The sequence below is a fragment of the Clavispora lusitaniae genome (genome assembly GCF_014636115.1).
Source record: "Clavispora lusitaniae strain FDAARGOS_655 chromosome Unknown tig00000038_pilon, whole genome shotgun sequence".
Lineage (NCBI taxonomy): Eukaryota > Fungi > Ascomycota > Pichiomycetes > Serinales > Metschnikowiaceae > Clavispora > Clavispora lusitaniae.
In genome coordinates, this window is record NW_027093976.1 from 1115149 (window position 1) to 1132740 (window position 17592).

General features: G+C 43.5%; 8 protein-coding genes across 8 annotated transcripts; 4 read left to right on the forward strand and 4 right to left on the reverse strand. All coding sequences in view use genetic code 12, as the record gives it.

The window, feature by feature from the left end:
- Positions 1-10: 10 nt before the first annotated feature.
- FOB63_001614 (uncharacterized protein) lies at positions 11-2296 on the forward strand (the record flags this gene model as incomplete). Its single annotated transcript, XM_002618272.2, has 1 exon — positions 11-2296. One exon carries the CDS (start codon positions 11-13, stop codon positions 2294-2296), a length of 2286 nt encoding a protein of 761 aa, XP_002618318.2.
- Positions 2297-4828: 2532 nt separating this feature from the next.
- Positions 4829-5905, forward strand: ZCF21 (Zcf21p; the record flags this gene model as incomplete). The annotated part of the gene is made up of 1 exon (XM_002618271.2): positions 4829-5905. The coding sequence occupies one exon, from the start codon at positions 4829-4831 to the stop codon at positions 5903-5905; it is 1077 nt and encodes a 358-aa protein (XP_002618317.2).
- A 697-nt stretch (positions 5906-6602) lies between these two features.
- On the forward strand, positions 6603-7943 carry FOB63_001616 (uncharacterized protein; the record flags this gene model as incomplete). Its single annotated transcript, XM_002618270.2, has 1 exon — positions 6603-7943. The coding sequence occupies one exon, from the start codon at positions 6603-6605 to the stop codon at positions 7941-7943; it is 1341 nt and encodes a 446-aa protein (XP_002618316.2).
- A 660-nt stretch (positions 7944-8603) lies between these two features.
- FOB63_001617 (uncharacterized protein) lies at positions 8604-9173 on the reverse strand (the record flags this gene model as incomplete). Its single annotated transcript, XM_002618269.2, has 1 exon — positions 8604-9173. The coding sequence occupies one exon, from the start codon at positions 9171-9173 to the stop codon at positions 8604-8606; it is 570 nt and encodes a 189-aa protein (XP_002618315.1).
- Positions 9174-9382: 209 nt separating this feature from the next.
- Positions 9383-12196, reverse strand: FOB63_001618 (uncharacterized protein; the record flags this gene model as incomplete). Its single annotated transcript, XM_002618268.2, has 1 exon — positions 9383-12196. One exon carries the CDS (start codon positions 12194-12196, stop codon positions 9383-9385), a length of 2814 nt encoding a protein of 937 aa, XP_002618314.2.
- A 445-nt stretch (positions 12197-12641) lies between these two features.
- On the reverse strand, positions 12642-14777 carry MLH1 (mismatch repair ATPase; the record flags this gene model as incomplete). The annotated part of the gene is made up of 1 exon (XM_002618267.2): positions 12642-14777. One exon carries the CDS (start codon positions 14775-14777, stop codon positions 12642-12644), a length of 2136 nt encoding a protein of 711 aa, XP_002618313.1.
- Positions 14778-14963: 186 nt separating this feature from the next.
- FOB63_001620 (Smc5-Smc6 complex subunit) lies at positions 14964-15995 on the forward strand (the record flags this gene model as incomplete). Its single annotated transcript, XM_002618266.2, has 1 exon — positions 14964-15995. The coding sequence occupies one exon, from the start codon at positions 14964-14966 to the stop codon at positions 15993-15995; it is 1032 nt and encodes a 343-aa protein (XP_002618312.2).
- A 197-nt stretch (positions 15996-16192) lies between these two features.
- Positions 16193-17524, reverse strand: FOB63_001621 (putative N(6)-L-threonylcarbamoyladenine synthase; the record flags this gene model as incomplete). Its single annotated transcript, XM_002618265.2, has 1 exon — positions 16193-17524. The coding sequence occupies one exon, from the start codon at positions 17522-17524 to the stop codon at positions 16193-16195; it is 1332 nt and encodes a 443-aa protein (XP_002618311.2).
- Between the last annotated feature and the right edge of the window lie 68 nt (positions 17525-17592).

Consider the following 17592-nt stretch of genomic DNA (forward strand, 5'->3'; position numbering starts at 1 on the left):
TCCATAGCATATGATTGTGAAAGCGATAGGTAGGAGAGCCGTACTCAGGCCACTTTTACCGAGGCTTTTTGTCGTCAGAACATTTAATGTTACCTTGACTCGGTCAATTGTGAATCCTTTACTCCCTTTTGATGTGTTGGAAGAATTGGATTCAGATGAAGCAGATGAACAGAACAAGTCATTAAAAAAAGAAAAGAAAAAGCTTATGCGCCAGAAGAAGACCATCACCAAGAAGTTGGTTGAAGAGAAAGCTAAGAAGAAAGACGATGGTACAAAAGAATTGAGTACTGAAGTCAAGGAAACTGGGGTTATGACAGCTGAAGCTGTGACAATGCCAAAAGCATCACAAGATGCTAAGCCAGTACCTCATACTTCTTCAGGTGGGTCAATTGGTGGTAATGGAGGAGGAAATGGGGGAGGCGGCGGAAATGGAAACGGAAATAAACCGCCCTCCGAAGACAAGGATGGAGAACAGGATGAACAAGAAAATGAAAAGGAAAAGGAAAAGGAGAGAGAGAAGGAGAAGGAAAAAGAAAAAGAAATAGAGGAGGAGGCTGAGGAAGAAGATTTTGAGGCCGAAGATACTAAGTCAATGTTTTGGGATGCCATGAGCAGATTCGGCAGATTCTTATTCAAATGCCTCGAAACCATTGGAATAACTTTGAGTTCTGTTGGGGTTTTAGGTCTTTCGGGTCTCTTGTATCATAAATTCTATAACGATCATGTTTTGGACAAAATGGATACTGCATTTCAAAAAGGCGACCCTGCTTACCAGTTGGCTATGCATAAGAAAACGAATAAAAGGAGTGAAAGCAAAGGGAGCTACAATCCAGAGAATGATGATGAAGATGACGACGCAGACGATGAAGATTTATCTCAATTCTGGGTTGAGCGGCCGCAGCAAAAACTTCTTGACGACATTGTAAGTGGTAAAATTCGGGGACGCTATTTCTTGGTTGTTGGCGAAAAGGGTACAGGAAAAACGACATTGATTATGGAAGCGATGAAGAAAATTGATGGCAGCAATGTTGCCATCTTCGATGCACATGCCGATCCGGAGATTTTCCGGATTCGTCTTGGCCGGGCATTGAATTTCGCCTATAACGAGGATTATATCGGTTCCCTTTTCAGTATTCGAGGGCCACGGGATACCACTGCATTACTTGATATCGAAAGAGCATTCAACAAGTTGGAGCAGCTTGCCATTAATCGACGCATGACTGGTAAATCTGACTCACCGTTGGTACTCATAATCAACAATTCCCATTTGATCAAAGAGAACGAAGAAGGGATTAAACTTTTGGAATTGCTTCAACAAAAAGCTGAAAGTTTGAGTGGGTCCGAGTTAGTTACCATAGTGTTCAACAGTGACGATTATTGGGTCTACGAGAAATTGAAGAGGCTTGGAACGCGACTTGAGTTGATAAATGTGCGTGATTTCAATCGCAAAGAAACAGTCAATGTTTTGCAGTTTATCCGGGGTAAGTTTTTCCCACCATCCAAGCACCCCGAGCTTGTGATCCCTGTTGAAATGTGCCACCAAATTTATGACTTGATAGGCGGAAGACCGCAGCACATTAGTCAGGTTGCAAGACATAAGGATGTACTTAAGGCATGTCATGAAATCATTGACCGAGAAAAAACATGGTTTCTTAATCAGTGCGGATTGTTGGGAGAAGCTATGGATGACGATGTGATGGAGTTTGGTAAATTTGCACTGAGTGCCATGTTTTTGATGCGAGAATTTGTTCGCATGGACCGCCAACGCATGAACACCCTCATCTCCCAGGACCATCCAGATGCGAAGGATTTGTATAAAGACCATCAGCTTCCGGAACTACCACTTTGGAGGTCTCGGCAAGTCATGACTCGTCCGGACTATATTCAACAGTATGACAATCTCAACATTTTTACAGTGGACTCCGATTCCCGAGTGCGAGCTGACTCTGTTCCTATGATGAGAGCTTTCCATGAAATTGCTGCCCAACCTCATTTTGATGAATTATTGGAGGACACAGCTGACCGCGTTTCAGCAATTGAATCATTGAACAGAACACGAGAGTTGGTAATGAAAGATTTGGTGCAAGGTGATCAGTACAACCTCGAAGAGAAGAACGGAAAGTACGTGGTGGGCATTACAAAGGCAAACGAAGAAGAAGGTGCAGAGGGCCACGAACTCTACATGGAGGAGATCAGCAAAAAGGACCAGCGCCAAAAATGGTGGAAGAAACGCATGGGTCGTTTCGACGAGTCGTACCTTCCACCGCCGGTGGAAGATAGCGAGTCTAAACCGTAAAAGATCCGGATGCATACAATTTTTACAGAATTCTACAGATTATACGACAAAAAACAGTGAGCGAATTTCTGCGATTGCGGGGTTTTCACAGGATACGGCGTAACGCTTACATTGAGGGACCGTGTAACTGTGATTTACTCTGTGATGAAATTGGTTAACAATCCGAGTCATAGCTTCCCCAGTGTCTTGACTTTGAAATTTCCGGACCGGTTTGGAGCGATGCCTGTTTCGTTCTTTTGACTAATACAAACTTTGTATCGGTATAATGAGCGCTGTGCGCAACTTTCGGGTGCATATGCCGAACGTATTTGCGTTTAGCTTCCTAAACAAGCTCCGCATGTTGCAGTTCTCGTCTGGCAACCGCGTCTGTAGTTTGGGTAATTTGGAGGACAAGAAAAAAGAAATGGGAAAGCTTATGCAACATGGGTCATGGCAATTTCACACAAAGGCTGTTTTCAAAAAGAGATAGATCATTGCTGAAATACAATCGGAAGAAGTGGATTGTTTGCATTTATTTTTTGTAGCTTGTGCCTGCAAGAGAAAGCACCATGTGGTGCCACCGCAGGCCAAGATGCAATCATCAAGCATGATGACATCAACACACAGGTGTGGGAGGACACAAGACCACATCACATTGACATGAGTTTACGATTGGTTCAGATCGCGGCGAGCTTACACACGCCCCGGGAAGTGGTGGAAAGAGCAATCGCATTGAATCTATCCGGGCGCTTAAGTCTTTGACACACTTCACTTGCCGTTGTATGGTGCCATTGGTTTCATGTGAATCTGGGGGGCGTGTAATCCCCAAAACGAAAGTCGCTTCCATCCCCCGGGAATCCGAGTAGCCGGGAAAAACACGCACAGTTTTCGATAAGTGAAAAATCGCTTGGACGATGGTCAAAAACAATACAGCTTGATAAAATTTTTACTCTTTGGGCCAACCGCGGCAGATTCGGTTATCGTTTTTCTCTTTTAGGCACTGATTATGCGACAGCCTTACTGCCCCTGTTCGTGTGCCCCTGTCGGCCGACATCCATTCGTCTGTATAGTCCTGCGGCGGGAAATAAAGGGGCATGGACGTGCAGGGGAAACGAACATGCAAATACGAACCGTGTGTAGGAACCAAAGCATGTTTTGATTTACGACTAGTTTTTTCCACGTTTTTCGAACTGCGCTGCAACTTTTATCGTCACGGTTACGGGGCAACTACGCATAGCCTTGTTGTGAACACCGGCCCGCATTCAGAAAGAGGTGGACCACTCAACGTTAAGTAAACATGCATGACAGCTGCAAGCCAGATGACCTTGCATTGTTTACGAATGGAACTCAAACAGATGCTCCACAGCGGACGGCCAAGGAAAAATCAGATGATTGCCGTGATTTCACCTTAGGTTGCGGTCAATGGCATGGCGGGCAAAAAGCGAGCAGAAAAAAAAAAAAAAAAAAAAAAAAAAAAAAAAACCAGCAGAAAAAAAGGATGAAAACACAGGAAAAAATACGCCTAGGTTGGATCTACTCGAGCCCCGAACTTTATGTTTTGGTATTCCGAGTCATTGGACGACATCAGAACAGCTGGATCCTAGAGCTTTAGTCATCAAGTATTTTTGTTTCAAGCTTTTTTTTTTTCAATCTCTTTGCTTGTGTTTTTCCCTTATTTTTCTCTTGTCAAGTATTGCATTGTCACAGTCCGTCTATGCTTACGGGAGTCCGCACTCCAGCACTGAAACTGGCATTACATGCGGAATGTGAGCGGGCGCAACATGTAGGGTAGGCATATGATTGTGAGATAACTGCGCACAGGCCACATTCGTAAATATGCCGAGAGCTAACGACACCAACAATAGTGAAACGTAAAAAACCCAATCGGACACACATGCCACGCTGTCTGTAGTGCCAAGCATATGTCTCAGGGCATAAAGTGTCTCTTTGTGTGCAAAGCAGCACCCCAGCATATGCGGACGTCGTAAATCGGGGTGCAACTGCGCGCCTGCATCTGTCGGGCTATTCCTTCAATCATGCGTGCCGCAGTAAGGGCCACTTCTCACTGGAGAAGTTGATTCTTGATGTCCCAGTTGTTCTCTTCTGGGGTGAGTTTGTGCCGATTTTACTTCTTCCGATCTCACGGATTCTGAGCTTCTCCTGTCCTCCGTTCATTGCTTACTATTCCCCCTCGGCTTTTGGTCCCCGCTCTCTGTCGTCAGAATCTCAAGCTTTAGATTGTCTTCAAGAGCGCCCCGCTTATAAGACTGTTTGATTTTTTTTTTCCATTTTGTCTGTTTGTGTTTTTTATTGCCAGCATTACCTGCCTTTTTGGTTCCCTTCCTTTTAATCGGCCCTTCTACTCGTACCCTTCTCCTACGAGGTACGGCACCATCGATTTATACTCCGGGACAACAAATTTCTTCGGTGTTGATTGTATAACAGTGACACTTCTAGCTTGACACCTGATCCTCGATATCACGCCCGTCCGACTTTATCCCCTAATTTTCTCGGTGTTTTCAGCCGTTTCCCTGATCCCAAGCTTTTCCTGTCATGGACGTATTTAACTCGGCGCTCAAAAACCCGCTACCGCCGCAGCGCAAAAAAGAACGCTCAGAACCTCCCGCGCGATCCGAATCGCCACCAGAGGAAGACCGCCGCAAGAAAAATTCACGCCGGAAACACCGCAACTCGCACTTGGGCTGTGGCACCTGTAAGAAGCGCCGCATCAAGTGCGATGAAAACCTTCCGCAGTGTTTCAACTGTGTGAAAGGGAAGCTCCATTGTGCCTATCTTAACTTGGACGCACCTGCCCGTAATGCATTGCGCATGGCCCAGTTCAACCAAAACTTACGCCATGATCGCCACGAAGAACCCATGCTGCTTCCGATGGACATGCCTGATCCAGCCCGCGACCGACCTATGCCCCCGCCCGAAATGATGCGCGATCCGCGCGCAGAGTTTTACCCAGGCGGCTTTGTTCCGTACGCGCGCGCGCCTGTCAAAGGGCCCCAGATGGGTCCTTCGCCCTATCCCATGGTTCAGCTTCAGCCCATGCCTGTGGCTCCTGTGCAATATCCGCCCGTGTCGGTGCGAATGATGGCTCCGCCACAGGGGGTATACATGCCATCAGAGCAAATGGTGCTAGTTCACGATGATCGGTACGACTATATGCAACGGGTTCCATCCGTTCAAGTGGGCCAGGTTCCACAGGTCCCACAAGTTCCCCAAGTCACGCAGCCGATTTCGCAAGTGCCTCAAGTTTCTCCTCCCCAATTGACCATGCAAGGCCCGGTTCCAGGACCTGGCGTTTCGGGTCTGCAGGGCCTGGTTCCACAAGCTGATCAAATTCCCCATGCCGTGCCACCTGTGCTGCAGGTTCAAGTTCCGCTGTCAATTCCCCAGGTGTCATCTGTTCCGCCTGCAAACGTGCCGATGATTGCAACGCCAGGGGCCAATCAGCATTCCATGCAAAGCGCAGGCGCATCGCGCGGTTCGGCGGACCTGGGGGAGTTGGGCGAGGGCGAAGTTTTGCCGCCCATTGCTACCCTTGCGCGCCCGCGTCTGCCTGAGAAAGAATCTCCGCCGCTCACTAATAAGGCACCTTCGATCCTGAAGCTAATCACATAACTGATGGTCATTGATCATTGGCATTAATTTCAGCATGATTTGAAGGACTCGACACTGTTTGAAGATCTTCGAACTAGATGCATACTGAAAGTGAATTAGATTAGAACCATTCGCAAACTCGATGGTTCAACCACGAAATAGATGTTTCGACCGTGTCTTTTATGGATCAATCGCGAACTGGATGGATCAATCGCAACCTATATGGATCGATCGCCAACCAAATGAACTAATCGCGAACATTTTCTCAACTGATCGCTACGCCGGTTCTTGTTGCTTTGATTATAACATCAATCTTGCAGACACGCGGACTTTCTGCTACCGCAAAGCTGTTCGGGCACATCTTAATTCGCAGACAACTGCGGGGATTTAACGTCTAATATAGTGAAAGTCGAGTACCTTTGTTCCGTTTTTTTTTTTCTGACTGAGCTGGCGCCTATCTGCGCCAAACGCTACTCGACTTACACGGTCCATTCTTTTCCTCTGTTAATAGCCCCCGCGTTAAAAAAAAATTATCGCTTTCAATGCTAATAATTATCGGTCACTGCACTTTTGTTACTCTCATCTCCAATCCTTAACTTCCGTTTCTTGTGTAAATTCTCTTGTCTCGTCTAAGCCTGGTTCTGAGCATTAATCCCTCTGCCTGCACTATGTCAATACGCGTTGGTTTCCATCATGAGTGCTACAAACTGCTGCTGTCATGGAACATTCCAAACTGTATTATTCCGAATCCCTTCTAAGTTCCTATTTTGACTCGGGTGATTCCTTGCCTCAAGATACGGCGATGAAAAATTCTTCAAATGCTCAACAAGGAGAAGCACATTCCTCTCACTTGCCCAGTTTCCACTTGGAGCCTCCAACACTGACCCTGGCATCCATTCCATCACCGGCTTCTCCTCTTTTAGGAGTCAATTCATCGCGTTCTTCTATTCACTCGGCTGCATCAAGTTACAATTCCCTTTACTCATCGCTGCAGCTTTCTGATGATGCAGATTTGCAGAGCATCCAATTGCCCCATTCAATCCATAAAACATCCAAAAGTCTGAAGCTTGACCGTCTTCGGCATCTTTTCAAAGGTGGCCCGCAAGAGTTGGCAGATAATGACGAGAATGCAATGTTTGTGAAGTATGTGTACTCCAAACTCGAAAACGAGTACTTTGCAGTCCATGCTGGGTCTGTTTTGAATGTGCTGTGGCCAGAAGTCGCCGAAATATTCCTATTTGGTGATACGATCACTGCACTTTTTCCATCAAATATGCAGCTACTATCCTTCCTTCTCAACTCCTCGTATGAGTTGGGAGAAGAGCGATTCTCAAACCTTGCGCTTTTCCACAACGAAGACGTTCATGATCTGTTTGCCCTTTTAAAAAGTTTGTTGCCTCATTTGGATTCTTTCAACAGTGTTCTTGATCTCTATGCGGAGTCTGGATCGAATATTCAACTGCCCCGTTTGTTTGAACTCTTTTCACGCTATGCCAATTCAGCTGAGGGTCTTTGCCTTCCCCTAGCGATATCCATGTTCGGTAATTGGCTCCTTGATTACAATCGTGATACAGCTGTGGAAAGTAATTATGAAAACTCTTTGATCCTTAATTATTTTCGCAAAGCAGCTCGAACTGCCCTCGTGCTCAGAAGGCTTGTCCCATGGTTTGAGTCTGCCGTGAGTAAGTTTCCTTCCCAAGATCAGATTTCACTCAATCGCTATTTGAAAAGAGACACAGAGAACGCCTTGTCTTTGGCGTTGTATAGTTTAGGGCAATACCATCAGTTTATGCACCAATATACTGTGGCAGTTAGTTTGTGGGAAATTAATTGTCATTTAACCCTGGATTTAGAAAGTGGAAATTTAGCAATTTTGGGTTTAACTGATGGTTTCGGGTTTGGTAACCGTATAAAGGAGCGAAACAAGTTAGGTAAGAGGTCAAAGACTAACAAATTCAACACTAAGCGGAGGATTGCACACTTGTATCGGATATTGATGAAACGTCCTGACTTCTATGAATACGGTGCCTCCTGGGCGACAAAAGATAAATACGATTAATATGATAACGGATGGTGTGTGAGGAAAGATAACAACGTTTTCGAAATATTTGAGCACTCTCAAATTATGATAAGAGTTTTAAGCCTCTCGGTATCGGAATTTCGCCAACCCAGAAGTATAAAGAAATGGACTTATTGCAATTAATACAAGCTAGTTGAGTAAGACGTATAGTGGAGGCTTGCTTGTTGTTACTTTCACAATATTCGGGGTCCATGAGCTGTACATCAATCGCAGAGAACGTCTTTTGTTAAATTGTTGTCTTGTTCTATTTCAGAATTGTAAGTCCAAGTAGGCTAGCCATCGTGGAATGCCGAATCCGACTGACGTGGTCAATGTAGATAAGGGAATAAAGTACATAACAGGAAAAAGTCTACTTAAAAAAATACTATATAGTATACCAAATAAACCCGGAATTTCACCATCTCTTCAAATACATTCGCATCAAGCATAGAGGTATGCGGGAATGACCCCATGAACAAACGATTGTACTCATTGCCATTTTCGAGTCATCTGGCCACTCTAAACATATTGATTGTGGCTAGTTCCTGCTGTAGACTTGAAGAGGTGTTTTGACCTAAAATAACTCCGTTTACATTCACTTAACCCTAATGTCCACATTTCCATCAGTCATGAAATTACCAAATTATGAACCAATAAACTCTAAGCCGATTCAGCTTTTTTCTTCTTCTTATCGTCGATCTGCTCTACTTTCACCTCATTCAAACCTTGCTCTTCCAATAATTTCTCAATATAAGCTTTAGCTTCGTCGCTGACATCGCCTTGAACCAAAATTTCGTCCTTCTTTTCGGCATTCTTGGTCACAGAAGCACCTGTGGCAAACTTCAGAGCAAATGTTTTAGCCAACTTCTTCATGTCAATGTTAAAAACTTCCAATCCACTAATTGAAATGATGTGCTTTCTCCGGTTTCTTTCGATACGTTTAATCACCACTTTCGAAGCAAGCTTTTTTTGGAATTCTCTCTCCAATTTCGCTTCTTCTCTAGCCTGTTTTTTTTCCAAATCTTTATGGATTTTCTCCTCTTTTTCAAGTGACAATGTCGACGTAGCGTTTGCTAAAGCCTCGTCGCTGTAAAGTTTATCGAAAAGGGCTCGTTCATTCTGCGCAAGCCATTCTTTGCACCGTTTGAAGGAAACTCCAAACTCACAGTACTCTGGTGGGAAAGAGCAAACACCGCAATAGGTTACTTGTTTTGGCTCAATTGTGGCCATGATTGTATTAGACTATGTAAAAGAATTCATGCGATCAAGCAAACTTGATATTATGAGTCGTGCACTGCTCGAGATGCCCATAGTTTAACAAGTTTGACAAGATATTTTTCTATATCCGGTAACACCAAAGGTTCGTTATGAATAAGTTAATGAAATTCTACTTTAATCTTGTACGCTAATGTTTCATGTATTCGGTTTTCGTTATCGTATCAGTTCAAATCTTCGCACAGTTGGTAAGACCTCACAGGTCGACACTTCTCCAATTCCACACATCTCCACAACGCTTCGCTGCATAATTGTTTGTCATCGAAAGTCTCGTAGATAATGCTTAAATAATACCACAATTCGGAACAGTTGTAACCGTATGGGTAACTAGCACTAAAAGCCTCCAAATAATTTTTTAACCGCATCAAGCCCGCATGAAAGTCTTTCTTCGAAACAAATAACGAATTGCTCTTGTCGTTGTCCTTTATTAACAACTTGCACATTCCCAATAATGTGAGACAATGCGTACTTTTGCTAAAAGTTTGCTCGGAAGAATCAAGCAGTTCGAGCGATCTCTCAAATTCTTGAAGAGACAAGAACTCTCTTGATTGGGATGTCAAAAGACCCAAAAATGTGAAAGTTTCAATGTTAGGTGGGGCAACGGTTTCAGCTTCGACGATGCATTGTTCAGCTTCGTCGAATAACTCTATTTTCAAATAGATAGATGCAGCCCAAAGGTATAAACGTTGTAAAATCCGTGCGCCTTCCTTTTGGTCATTAGAGGCTCCATTTCGATTCTTTTGGGCAGTCATTACATCCTTATGTGCATGTTTTTCTTTCAACCTCCCACCAGATTCGAAACTCAGAAGCGAAAGTTTCGGAAGATGATCTGCCACTGAGCTTTTCTCTTTGATTGCTTTCTTTAAATCTTTAACTGGGTCAATCACACTTGGACGATGGGACCACCGACCGCTTCTTTTATTCTCAAGATCGGCTGCATCATCTTTGGCTGCAGATTTGTCGTCTTTGCCTATGATATCGACGTCAGAGAAGAGTTCTTGAAATAAAGCAAACACTTCTACAATCTGCTCCAAGACATATTCAACCCCATGTTTAGATTCTAAGACAGCAAATTGGGTCATTTTCAACTGTAAGATTGCGTGCTTGATGTCTGCATCCAAAGATGCCCCTGTCAGATTGTTTTTCTTAATGAAAATGCCTGCGATATTCAATGCATCTTCTGCAAATTTCTCCAGGTCTGAAAGATGTTTCTGCTCCTTGCCATTTCCATTTCCATTCTCCGGATGTTCTAGAAACAGAATATGATCACTCTCCGGGTTCTCATCCAGAAGTGCTGATTGTTGTTCTGTCGCAGAGGTTATTAAAACAAGTAAGTTCCAAATTTTGAAACTATCAGGATACCTCTTTAAAATAAATTTGCACAATCTTGCTGCAGATTTTAAGAGGTTGCCGTGGGCTAAAGCCAAGGCATAACTAGTTAGGTACTTCACATTTCCAGTAGGGTTGACCACGAGAGCATTTTTGTAGTATTGTCTTGTTGCGTTCACGTTGACGGACATCCTTTCAATATTTGGACATGCATATGTAGCCAAGTATTGTGTGTACTCGCCTATTGAGTACCACGCTTTCGAAATAATTTTGACAAGCATCAGCAGCTCCCCGGAAAATAAAGTGGGGTTATATCTATGGTACAAGAATGACAAATCATTACCAGAAAGTTCCGACAGTCCCTCGTCGTATGTCAAACCAGCAACATTTGCGAAAATATCCAAGTACATGAGAAGTTTGGTTTTGGATGCTTCCAAAACGTTCACAACAGTTTCAACTGAGTTGTATTTGAATCTCATTTTTGTAGCTTTGATATCAGAAGCAATTGACCTAGCTGGATTGAAATGAGACATACATGTCGAATACACATCAATCACCTCTAGAATATTGGTGACATTACCACCAAGCTGGCCCTGTTCCATCTGTACGTAGCTGCAATACGTTTTGAAAGCAGCCAAAGCTTCGTCGTACTCCTTAAGGTCGATCAATGTTTGTATGTAATTCAGAAGAACAACTCTACTCTGGTAAGATTTCTCAAACAGATTAAGTAAGAAGCTTTTGGACAATTTAGGCGGAAGTAATTTGTTCATGATTTTCCGGTCATCAGATATCTCGTTCAATGTTCCATACAATGATTCAACAAACTCTTCGAGAGCACCATTGTCACTCGATGCATCAGGAAAGTCGACATGCTGCTTGATTTTTCCCCGCAATAACTCCGTCAAAAATTCAGCGTAATCTGGGCGGAATTCTTTGGCAATATACTTAGCGCTCTCTGGTCTCATTGCATAATTGCAAACGCCAACAAACGCGTTTGCATTATCAGAAAACTCTTGGGATAACAAATCCCTGAAAGTCAACGGGCTAGCACCATCAGCACTCAAGTGCAGAAGTACATTTTGAAAAATCTTGGTGATCCATAAGTTTGCTGCCGTCAGATTTTTAGAGCCATATTTCTGTAATTGCACCAAGAACTGGTTCCAGTGTTTTGCTGAGCTATGTGACGAGATTCCTGACATAACGAAGTATCTTGCAGTCAAATAAGCGATGAACTCTTGTTGGGCAATCGTCACCAGTCTATTTGTTTGGTCGAAACGGAATTGCTCAAGAATATTATGCACTTTTTCAGGTTCGGAATTCAAGTTATACAAGTGGGCCAGAACGACAGTATAGAACAACTCTTCCTCGTATCTTCTTCCTTGGAAGCTCGCACTCGAGCCAATGGTGTTAATGAAAGTAATCAATTGCGATACCTTGTCGAAAATCTTTTCGTCACATGTGGACGGAGAAATCTTAGAAAGAAGGAGCCCTCCGAAGTCGTGATAGAGAAGGCTCTGAAGCTCGTAATCGACGTACATAATCTGTTGTAAAAGCACTTGTGAGTCTTTGAAGTCTGCCACATTTCTGGGAAAGCTTCCTAATGCTAACATCAGCATGTACTTATCATCGGAAAAAGCCTCAATCAGCATGGCAATTTTGTGCTTTTAAGGTTCTAGTAGATACCCGCTATATTTGAGAGTTTGAGCGCTTGGAAGCGTGATGCACTGACTTTCTTCAGCTGGTGATTGCAGATGAATATTTTACATTCGGCTCTAATCGTGTCTGTTCCTTCATATAGTTGTTGAGGTATTGCATGTACTGCGCTCTCGGTTTGATTTGCCTGTAGATAGCCAAAGTACACCTTGGTACTATTACCCAAAGGAGGATACTGGTTAATTTCACCTGCTAAAAAAATTGCGGGGACTCCACGAAAACGTAGTAATAGCATCGCTCCTTAGCAGAAACTAAGTGGGATGTGTGAATATTAATATTAACGATCCTGAAGGGACACTTGCTACGCAAACCTGAGCAAAAGAATACAATTCTGATTCCTCTTCTTCTCTCTTCTCCAGATTTAAACTCTTGATCATCCTATTAACATCTCTCGAAAACTCTGTATAGTCCCGGGAGGTCTGCAATTTGTGATACCTGATTGAGTAGTTTTTCCGGAGCAATGAACCTCAGCCTCACGGCAGGCATTATGGTGTTTTCGAGGAGATCGTTTAAAGCATCAGTTTCATTCAGTGCAACCTGGTTCGCTTCCTCGGAATCATTCGTGGCTACTATTCTCTCTGGAATGTAAAATAGTGCTAATTGGCGCATCACATCTCTCAAGCATTCCTTCTCATCGTCGTAGTTAACTTTTGTACCGAGACGGTAAATCAAAAAGGGCAACTTCCGTAAAGGCGGAGTGACACCTTTCATAAGTAATGGAAGCATCTGCAATGTCCCATCGCTGATTTCTAGCTGGAAATATTCCTTAAACATCTGAGCCATGGCCATTATTTTTTCTATCACTTGCGTCTTTTCTTCAAGATCGTCACGTTGCTCGTATAGTGGGGCCAATATTTCCTCAAGAGTAACTGGTTCGTCAAAAACAATTTCGCCAAAATTGCCAAATTCACTTAGGGCAACTTGATAGTAGTATTCACAGAGCATGGCGCCATAATCGCACAAAAATAACTTCACATCGTATTGAAAACAACAAAGTCGTTTCTCCGAGTCAACTATTCCAACGTACACTAGATTATTGAATACGTTAGTGAGCGGCCGACTGACTGAATCTTCTATCTCCTGTTTAAGTTCACTAAGACTGTCCAAAACGATGTTCTGTCTTTGACGATTCGTCAGAGAAAATTGGATGTGTGAGACCGGTAATGTTTGGTTTTGCATGCTTTTTTCAATCTGAGTCCCATTTATGATAGACTCTCCCTCAATAAATGTGTCTTCCTCTTCGGGCTCACCACTTTTGATGTGTTGGGACTCGCTCTGAGTGTCATCCAAGGCGGAATTTTTGATAATCTCTCCAAAATCATGTCTCACAAATGCAGAGATTTTGGGTTGCAGTGCATCCACGCGTACAAGCTTGTTTTCTTGTCTATATTTTTTTACTGCTGAAGACACGTCGTCCATATTGCCCGTGTCGGTGTTTCTTTTCAATGTACTCTGCTTAAAACTTCGGGAAGTATCTCGAGTAGAAAGCACGTCATGAAGATGTTGACACACAAGCTCAATAATTTCATCTTCATATAGAAACCTGACCTCTCTTTTTGTTGGATGAACATTGACGTCTAAGTTTTGAGTAGCAATATCCATACTGAGATAGACAAAGGGAGAGTTTCCCTTCGGTAAAAATACTTGGAAAATGGAAGATATGCCTCTCTTTAACGGATCACATGAAACCAATCGGTTGTTGATGAAGAACACGGGGTTCATTCTGCGCTTGTTAATGTAGCTGAAACCAGTTACAGCACCTTTCAAGCGCTTTAGACCGTACTCCTCGAGCTTTATATCAAACTCTATTAGATCACTAGCAACCAGGGTGCCAAAAACTGTTCGTATTCTTTCTTTTAGAGGCGCCTGAGGCCGCGTTGAAATGGATGGAAAGGACTCGCCGTACTTTTTGCACGCAAAACCAACATTTTCAGTATGAATAGCGTAACGTCCAATTACATCTAGGATTCTTGCCCACTCTTCGCTTTTGCTTTTCATTGTTCGAAGCCGCGAAGGAACATTGTAAAACAAGTCTTCCACTGTGAACTGCGTGCCGTCTTTGCCAGCAATCGGCTTTGGAGCGGAGTTTTCTCCAGTTGGGTCTGCTTTAAACTTTGCCGTGGCAAGTTTTCCGTTAACATAGTATGCCTTATATGCCAATTGTGAGTCCTTTGTCTTTGACACAACTGAGAGTCGAGAAATGTGACTTATACTGGCCAAAGCCTCGCCTCGGAAACCATAAGTCGATATCAGAGTCAAATCGTCGAAGGTGGAAATCTTCGAAGTAGCAAATCTCTCACAGAGTAAATTCATGTCATCGCGAGCTATTCCTGAGCCATTGTCTGTGATTTGAAGTAGCTTGAGGCCGCCATCTTTCACCAAAACGTCAATCATAGTAGAGCCTGCGTCTACTGAGTTTTCCAAGAGCTCTTTCAAAGCATTTGCAGGCTGGACAATGATCTCACCCGCAGCTATACGGTTGATGACATTTTCGTCGAGCTTTTTAATTGTAGGCATTTATAGCTAGTGGAGACTCATATATTATAGATGCACTCTGATGTACTACGCATCTAACAATCCTGTAGACGCGACTCTATCAACAGGAACCAGTTTCATAGTGCTGAATCCATAATCAAAGCTTACACAGTACAGGCTAGCGATAATTGCGAGAAAAGACGAAACCAGCTTAGTGGTTCTCTCATTATGATGCCATCTGCGAATGTACTGGAGAGTCAGATCACACAGAAGATCCATGAAATCAATACACATTACCAAAATTATGGCATCGGAGGCTTGGCCGAGGCGTACGAGGAATTCAAGCGAGAAGTGGCTAAAGCAGAGGCGGCAGCTTATAAAGGTGAAGCAGGGCGGTTGGTGTTGGAACGAATCAAAGACCTCGAAAACTTGTTTGCAACAGTTACAGGAAATGAGGTGAAAGAACTTTCCATGTTCATGCGAGACTCGGAGGCATTGAAGCGAACAGCTGAGTTTGCTTCCATTAACGCAGAAAACATTCGGTATGGTAATCTTGGTGGCTCGCTTCTGTCAAAAGAGTATACAACTGCGGTCAAAAAATACATGAACCCGGATGCTTTAATGGGCCCTCAAGACGAAGCAGACGTTCAAATTGCTAATCAGGAACAAGCAAATGAAGCGTTCAATTCATTTAACTGGTCACGATTAGGCCACTGGTTCTATCTGCGAGGAAACGTTGCGGTGCCATCATATTTCCTATATGGCCCTTTGGCTACACAAAGAAGACGGCTTGCTCCGAGGACAAGGAACGTGGACGACACACTTCACAATCGAGATAAAACAACGGCGCAAAATGTGTCTGCTTCAGAAGTCCAGGACGACCCAGAACAAAGCACCTCGCATATGGTTCGAACAGTTTATGGGGTTTTGAATGAGCGGGACCACACTAGCAAAGTAAATTTGTTTCGGTTTTTCATCAATCCCCATTCTTTTGCTCAGTCGGTAGAAAACCTCTTCTACACGAGCTTTCTTGTACGTGACGGAAAAGTTATAGTCGATGTTGATGACCAAAATGTCCCGTATGTGAAAATCCCTGATGAAGATTATGAAGATGTGGAAGAAGGCAGTGCCATTTCTCATCACATAGCCACATTTGATTACGAAGCATGGAAAACTTTAATCCGTCAGTTTAACATAACTGAACCGTACATTCCTCATCGGGATGTGGAAGAAGACACGTATAGCGATCTGGATGGATAGATATACATACTAGATCATCCTTCTCTCTTTTCTGCGTGGAATTAAAGATCTTGATGGTAAGCATCATTAATTAGTGTTTCAGCTTTAGGGAGGGCCAGAGTCCCTCTTATGGTCGGCGGATGCAGTTTCATTATCATTTAGAAACTCTATTTACAAGAAAGAGATCTACAGACGTGTCTCGTCTTAAAAACGAATGGTTACCTTTCACATGGAACACTATCCCACAGTGTCACCTCCCTGTACTCTTCATCAGACACTTCCTCCCATCCCTCAACGTCCAAAATATCATGCAAAGGCCATTTTCGAATGGGTAACATGCTTAAGCGAGACTTGAGACGTAAGTTCTCGAATATATCTATCCCTGCATTCCCGATCATTGTTGCATTGTCTGTACAAAGTTTTGGGGCCGGAAAATGAAATTTCAAAGTCAGAGCCAGGCGAATGTTATGCATTAGTTTCGCTCGTAAAACCTTGTTTGCTGCTACTCCCCCGGAGCAGACAAAGTCCCTAACGAGAGCGAATTTCTGGGGATCTTTCGCAAAGGCGACATTTATTCGATTGATAATGTGGTCAAACAACACCTCCTGAAGCTTGAAGGCGACAAACTGTCTCGTCTGCTCGTTCCAAGAATCTCTACTTTTCATTTTGAATCCTTCTACAGATGATAAGAAGGAAGCAAACCCAAACTGTATGACATCAGGTATTTTCTTGTGTTTCGCTGCCCTCATAGGCATGCGGAGACGAAAACCAAACTCATTTTGGTCTGTGTTCGTATTAATACCTGCAAATCGTTCTCTGGTTACCGGATCGATGTTTGCAACATACTTTTCTAGTTCCGGTCCTAGCATATTTCCTTCGAATCCCAACTCGCGAGCACACTTGTCTAATGAGTCGCCAGCAGCTATATCTGATGTATCGATTATTATTTCATGATTGGTCAAGGATTTCAGAAGGACTAGCATTGTGTGACCGCCGCTACAAAGGAGACTCAAGAAGGGATACTGGGGGCCACATGAAGATCCCTCAACAGTAAGGTTTGGTGTAAGTAGATGTCCTAGCATGTGATGAACTCCAACCAAAGGTCTTTGCCATGCCACAGCCAAACCTTTGGCAAATTGAATGCTCGCGCTTAATGATCCTACCATTCCAGGCCCTCGGGTCACGCATAGAAGGTCAGGCGGATTTGAGGACGAAATCTCATGTTTACGGCAAAACTCACCGACTAACTGAGATATTTGGGCAGAGTGGAATTCATGTGCTGCTGTGGGAATGATTCCTCCCACCTTAGCTGAACTGAGAGTTGCCTTGATCTCGTCAATGGCAAGAACAGGCCCATTAGGGCTTTTTTTCTCTAGAAGAGACACACATGAGTCATCGCATGATGATTCTATCGCAAGAACTCGATAGTTTCTCAGCAATCTCTTTAATGATTGGAGCTGACCCCGAAACATGCACCGAATTGGAGATGATGCAACATGCAAAACCGTTGGAATCATCTGCACGTGATCTCTATTCACACTACCCACCATGAACAGGAATTTGTATTTTATGATTTATATAGCTCAATGAATAGGACGGGTTATGTTTGGGAGTTATA